Source organism: Pseudophryne corroboree, chromosome 7 (assembly GCF_028390025.1).
Source record: "Pseudophryne corroboree isolate aPseCor3 chromosome 7, aPseCor3.hap2, whole genome shotgun sequence".
Classification (NCBI taxonomy): Eukaryota; Metazoa; Chordata; class Amphibia; order Anura; family Myobatrachidae; genus Pseudophryne; species Pseudophryne corroboree.
The window spans coordinates 431,418,505-431,425,791 of record NC_086450.1 but is presented as its reverse complement, the minus strand read 5'-3'; the positions used below and the strand labels follow the sequence as shown (position 1 = coordinate 431,425,791).

The following is a 7,287-nucleotide window of genomic DNA, read 5'->3' as shown; positions in this document are numbered from 1 at the left end:
ACACACACGTCATTTAGCCAATGGAATGAATAAAATACAATATACATTGATGTGAGATGATATGGTTGGATGTGTATCACACAGGTGTATATCACCTGCTTCACCTGTAAGAAGCCCAGCATCAGGCAGTGACCCTGCAGCATGGGGCAGTAACAGCTGGGAGTCAGCATTGACGGGTTACCCCGGGGATGTCTCCATACATACACCCCCACAATGTCAGGACTCTCAGGCCAGAGTGACCCCGTTACCCGCCGCCGGTAGAGCTGACAGATGGGCGCATGCGCACTGTCGGGCACAAGATGGCGGCGCCCATGGGCAGCGGTGCAGCAGATGCGGGTAATGGGGATTCCGGGCTCAGGAACCGGAGGAGTGTGAAGGTCGCCTCCCATACGCCGCCAGATGACCGGGAGACCCCGGAGCGCGATCTCAGGACTGATGACAGAGTATCCCTGCTGCCCGGCAGCTTCTGGCTCACTAGGATCGTGCTGCTGAGGTCTATAGCGGCTATATACTGTGAGTGTGTATACTGTGAGTGTGTGTTGTGTGTACTAAGTGTGACCTGTACATGCTGTGAGCTGCATATACTGTGAGTAAGAGCTGCCATGCTGTGTATACTGTGTGTGGGTCGGTTGATAAATTATCCTGGCACTCACATGACACCGGCATCCTGACAATTAGAGTGCCGACAGGGGATGGGTAATTATTTTACATCCCCCCTTGTCCAGTACGCTAAAGCCCAGTACACACTAGGCGATGACGGCATTGGCAAGTGCATGTGCATATACAAGGAGGCGGTGGTGGTGGTGGTGGGAACGATGGCCAAGCTGCAGATGTCGTTAACGAGGGCCTCCCTCGTCTGTACATGTTCAGACGTGGGAGGGGGGGGGGTCATTAACGATGCGCTGGAGCGCGCATCATTTACGACATTAAGGGGGGTATTCAATTGTTTGAAAAGTCAGTTGTGTGTCTGTTTTTTCCTATCTATTAGAATTCCCCCCAAAGTGTACACACTGGACAAGATTGTAAAAGATCTCGCTTAGATTGGCACTTCTTAGCTACATCTTTTACTTTCTTATCTAGTGTGTATGGGACTTAAGGGGGTACTCACGGAGCGATCCCAGCCTAAAATCTAAGCAATCTGACTAGATTGCTTGATTTCTCCTTGTGTACCCCCACAGCGATAGTGATGCGCAGCCCCGCGCATAGCTATCATTGGTGCTAGATTGGACTGCATGCAGGCTCAATCTAGCAGGTCGCTCATTTTACCCGCTGGGTGAAATGAGCGTCCCTCCACGCACGCTCAGCACACATTGCGCTGTGCTGAGTGGGGGAGAGATGTGTGCGAACCGCTCAGCACACATCTCTCCCCACATCTGCCCGTGAATACGGGCCTTTAACCCTAAACCGTCTGGGGTGGCGGCTGGGGCTAAGATTCAGGCAGTGGCTGCTAGGGCTAAGACTCGGGAGGGTGGCAGCTTGGGCTAACCCCCTTGTGCCTAACCCCACCTTCCCTGGTCCCTAACAATCACCCCAATACTTACCTTCGGGATATTAGTGTTCCGGCGCCGGGCTTTCGAATAGTGTCAGGAGTCCAATGTCGGTCACATGACCGGTGGCATCCCAAAAGCTGGGATGCTAACCGCCAGGCACGGATAGAGACGGGGGCGATGGGGGCGGTCGCCCCCCCTAGCAAACTCCGTCCGACAGGCAGACAAACTGTCTGTGAAGTCCTGCTCCCTCCTCCCTCCTCCCTTCCTCACTCAGCTGGCTGTCAGCTATTGTCAGTGGCGCCGAGCCGAGCTCCCAGACGCAGCATCTCACAGCAGGTGCCCTTCCTCCCCACTCACCCCTTTGGCCTGGACGGCAGTAAATCAACATATTTTGTTGATTGAGACTGCTTTCTTGTGGCATCTAAACAGTGCTGATAAGACGAGGTCAGGAAGTGGCTGTGTGCTGGGGGCGTGGCTACAGTTACATGACAGGCCTGTGGGCTAATAGAAACAGTATAGTGTTGGGAGGGTAGAACCTGTTCTGTGTACACTGTACACAGGAAGAGGAAGCATAATGGAACTGTGCGTTCCATTTCTTTCTGTCCTGTGTTCCACTTTACTTTGCTGCACAGAGTGAGAGCACACTGCATTCCTGCACCCAGAGACCAGCCAGAGGGACTATCCTGCCAGTCTGCCACAGGGACCATCCTGCCAGTCAGTCACAGGGACCATCCTGCCAGTCAGTCACAGGGACCATCCTGCCAGTCAGTCACAGGGACCAGCCTGTTGCAGAGGGGCCATACAACCGGTAAGAGATCTTATTGTTAAATTCCCTAGGCAGGGTATTACAGGTTTAGTCTCCCATATGTACAATACGATAAAGGGTGTCTGTAATACTGTAGGTGCCCTTATACAGTAGGTTTTAAAACATACCTTGTATTTCATAATGTTAAAAATGACATATCACGTCCTATATTAAAACTATAGAGACGAGCGTAAAAGTACAGAAAGTGTGTATAAAAATACTATACAAAAAAACCTGTGTCTGCTAATTTGTCCTCTATTTGGTTAGTTTCTCATAAATAACACCGTACACATTCTATGAAGTATCAACTTGGAATTGTCTTCACCATATAATTAACCACCTACAAGGTGGCCCCGCTGTAGTCTTACAAATAAGTATTAGTTACAACTGTCTTCAAGTTCCTGTATATTATTGGTCCTATAATATGCATCAAATAGTTTATATATCACTGGGAGAGATCCAGCGCTACTGCATATGTAGGTTGTTCATAAATAGGCCACTTCGGATACAGCAGATGTCACATCTCACAGCATACGTCTCATTAGGCTCATTCAAATGTACCCAAAATGGATGGGATAAGAAAATATGGGGGGGTCATTCCGACCTGATCGTAGCTGTGCTAAATTTAGCACAGCTACGATCATCCACACTGACATGCGGGGGGACGCCCAGCACAGGTTCTATCCCGCCCCGCATGTCAGTCCCAGCCCCGTCGTAGAAGTACAAAAGCATCGGCGATGTTTTTGTACTTCAGGAGTAGCTCCCGGCCAGCGCAGCTTTTGTGTGCTGGCCGGGAGCTACTCGTCGCTGCCCGGGTCGCAGCGGCTGTGTGTGACGTCACACAGCCGCTGCGGACCAGCCACACCTGCGTTGGACGGACCGCGCCTACAAAACGGTGACCAAACGCCGCCGTGCCGCCTCCTCCCGGCCAGCAAACACCTCTGCCTGTCAATCAGGAAGAGTCGATCGCTAGGCAATGACAGCCGTCGCCTGTCAGCCATGCGCCGGCGCACTGCGGCGCATGCGCACTTCTGACCTGATCGCTACGCTGCGATGAATGGCAGCATGCGATCAGGTCAAAATGACCCCCATAGTGAAGTACTGTTTAATAATTTTAAAATTTCACATGACAAAAACATAAACTCCACACAGATCACATGTATTTCCAGTCCCACCCCCCATAGCAAGACGACCCGCCAAATTACTTGGTTGGGAAAGGCAGCCTCTAAGGTCCAAAGCCGGATCCCACCTGGGAAGGACCCGTTTCCAATTCCCAGGTGGGATCCGGCATTGGAGATGTGTAAGGGGGGGTGGGTGTAGTATGTTTTGCCGGCGGTCGGGTTACCGGCGCCCAGCAACAGGCGCCGGGATCCCGACCGCCGGCATGCCGACAGCTGGGCGAGCGCAAATGAGCCCCTTGCTGGCTCGCTACGCTTGCCACGCTGCGGGCACGGTGGCGCGCGTCCAGGGGAGTTGCGAACCCCCAAGAGGGAGAATAGTTGTCGGTATGCCGGGTGTCGGGATTCCGGCGCCGGTATACTGAACAGCCGGCACACTGAATACCACCCGTAAGGGGTAATAATATGCCACTTGTTACCATTTGTATCAATAAATGTTGGTAGTATCCCAAAGATCTCTGATTGATACAATTATTCTAAGTAATTATAGTTATTATCACATTTATACTATTTATCATCTTAATATAAGGTGCTTATATAGAGTCAGTCAATCATCAAGGTTTATAATACTGTATTTCATAACAATGTCAACATATCATAAAACTTGATTGACTGACTCTATTTCAGCACCTCATATTAAGATGAGAAATAGATGAGAATAATTACTCCAGACATTTGTTTTAATTTAATATATTTTTTTGCTATACCCTAATATTAGGGGATTACAACCTTTTATACTTTAGGTATCACAACTGTACATGACGTGTCATAAATTATGATGAACATATCTTTGGAAGATGTAATATTGGGGAACTTTGATTTGATGTGTTGTAGAAGTGATTATTATACCAAACACCCACTAACAAATCCTAAACCTGCTTGGCTGGCAATATATCCCTACCAGCTATTAGGGTGTCATTTATAATCAAGGGATCTCTCCCACTGATATATAGACTGTTTGATACACATTATAGGACCAATATTATGTAGAAACTTGAAGACAGTGGTAACTACTACTTATTTGTGAGACAACAGCGGGGCCACCATGTACAGTAGGTGGTTAATTGGGAAGCAGTCACTTTCCCGGCATATAGGATCCCGGCGATCAGGATACAGACGCCGGAATCCCGACAGCCAAGGAAATGCCAGCAGACGGAATCCCGAATGGGGCCCCTAATTCCTACTCGGGGGGTTGTCCACACCACCCCCCAAGGGGGAATTTAATAGTGTGGCGAGCAAAGCTCACCACCAGGCCTGGAACGTGGTGAGTGCAGCGAGTCCGCAAGGGGACACGCTGCTGTCGTCACTGGGACTCTGGCGTCGGTTGTTTGTTGCTTTCATTGTTGTTATTTATAGCTATTTAGTGTTTTGCTTAAAATAAAGCAAATAAACTTAAAATATATTTATTTGTGTGATGGAGGAATTGGGACTGGATAGGGGAGGAGTCAAGACTGAAGAGGGGAGGAGTTGGGACTGGATAGGGGAGGGGTCAAAATTAAACAGTAAACCGCCCCCCCTAAAAGAAAAGTCTAGATCCGACCCTGCTAACCGCATATTGTGGGAGCTGCCGTGCTGTATATACTGTGGAGTGGGAACTGCCGTGCTGTATATACTGTGGAGTGGGAACTGCCGTGCTGTATGTACTGTGGAGTGGGAGCTGCCATGCTGTATGTACTGTGAGTGGGAGCTGCCGTGCTGTGTATATATACTGACAGTCGGAGCTGTATATATGATGAGTGGGAGCTGCCATGCTGTATATATACTGAGTGTGGGAGCTGTATATATGATGAGTGGGAGCTGCCATGCTGTATGTATACTGAGAGTGGGAGCTGCCATGCTGTGTGTGTGTGTATATATATGTATATGTATATATATATATATATATATATATATATATATATATATATATAACACTGCTCAAAAAAATAAAGGGAACACTAAAATAACCTTTCCTAGATCTGAATGAATTAAATATTCTTATTAAATACTTTGTTCTTTACATAGTTGAATGTGCTGACAACAAAATCACACAAAAATGATCAATGGAAATCAAATTTATTAACCCATGGAGGTCTGGATTTGGAGTCACCCTCAAAATTAAAGTGGAAAAACACACTACAGGCTGATCCAACTTTGATGTAATGTCCTTAAAACAAGTAAAAATGAGGCTCAGTAGTGTGTGTGGCCTCCACGTGCCTGTATGACCTCCCTACAATCCACACAAGTGGCTCAGTTAGTGCAACTCATCCAGGATGGCACATAAATGCGTGATTTTGTTGTCGGTACATTCAGCTATGTAAAGAACAAAGTATTTAATAAGAATATTTAATTCATTCAGATCTAGGATGTGTTATTTTAGTGTTCCCATTATTTTTTTGAGCAGTGTGTGTGTGTGTGTATATATATATTAGAGATGTGCACCAGAAATTTTTCGGGTTTTGGATTCGGACGCGTTTTGGTAAAACCTTCCTGAATTTTTTTTTTTGTTGGATTTGGGTGTGTTTTGGATTCGGGTGTTTTTTTTTTTTTTTTATCAAAAACAGCTTAAATCATAGAATTTGGGGGTAATTTTGATCCTATAGTATTATTAACCTCAATAACCACAATTTCCACTAATTTCCAGTCTATTCTGAACACCTCACATCTCACAATACTATTTTTAGTCCTAAAATTTGCACCGAGGTTGCTGGATGACTAAGCAAAGCGACCCAAGTGGGCGGCACAAACACCTGGCCCATCTAGGAGTGGCACTGCAGTGTCAGACAGGATGGCACTTAAAAAAAAATAGTCCCCAAACAGCACATGATGCAAAGAAAAGAGAAAAAGAGGTGCACTGTGGTCGCTGGACGGCTAAGCTAAGCGACACAAACACCTCAATATCACAGGAATTATTTGTTCTAATCAATGGTATTATTGGTCCAAATCACTGGAAGAAAATGACAAAATCACTGGAATTATTCGTAAACATTTGTAGAAAGTCGCTGCTTTCTGATTACAGAAATTCTCAGATATTCCTGCGAATCCACAATCCCTTCCCAGAGGAAAAAGAAATTGAGAAACCGTTGTTTGAGAACGTTTGTTCTCTTTCCCTTACAAAGGAACAAACCACTTTCCAAGAAGACTGACGTTTTTGGGATTATGGAGACATAATGTTTTTGAATATAAATCCTAAAGCAGGTGGTGTATTAGAGCAAAAGAGTGCAAGAGACCAGCCATGCAGTTTCTGAAATATTATGACAAAATGTTACTGTATTTCATAAGCACTCATTCCTAACTCTGCTAAGTACTGTTTGGTATACTGTATCTGGCTTCCATGAGGTAGTTGTCCATTATTTCAGCTTCCATTGACCTTTTTGAAAGTGGTAGAAGTTATCGATTCTTTTTAAAAAAATAAATAAAAAAATTTCCCCCTATTTTTAATTTTCTCCTGCATAGCCCAGTAAAATGTTGCAATGTTAAGTTTTGACTTGTGCCTTCTGGGGGTCCACTTCTTCACCAAACCCAGCCAAATCTCATCCTAACCCTCTGTTCTACGTTCTCTGTGTACCCCATCTGTGTCACCCATGTCTGTCTACCCCTCCCCTTTAGATTGTAAGGTCTCACGAGCAGGGCCCTCTTCCCTCGTGATTATCCTTTGTCTTACTTTAATAATCTTCAACTGTACCACATCCAGCAGTCTTCTGCCATCTGATACTTATTCCAGTGTCATCTGCTGATGTAACTGTGTATTTACCCTGTACTTGTCCTATACTGTCATCAACTGTAAGTTGCTGTTTTCCTGTTTGATTATTTATGTACTCTGTAATTGGGCGCT

At 46.1% G+C, this 7,287-nt stretch overlaps 1 protein-coding gene across 1 annotated transcript in view; it reads left to right on the top strand.

Annotated features, from left to right (window-relative positions):
* Positions 1-213: 213 nt before the first annotated feature.
* LMF1 (lipase maturation factor 1) overlaps positions 214-7,287 on the top strand; it is a 578,735-nt gene continuing 571,661 nt past the window's right edge. Inside the window, exon 1 of the mRNA XM_063934869.1 lies at positions 214-513. Coding sequence (XP_063790939.1) covers positions 279-513 — 235 coding nt within the window. The 5' untranslated portion in view covers positions 214-278. The remainder of the gene's footprint in view (positions 514-7,287) is intronic.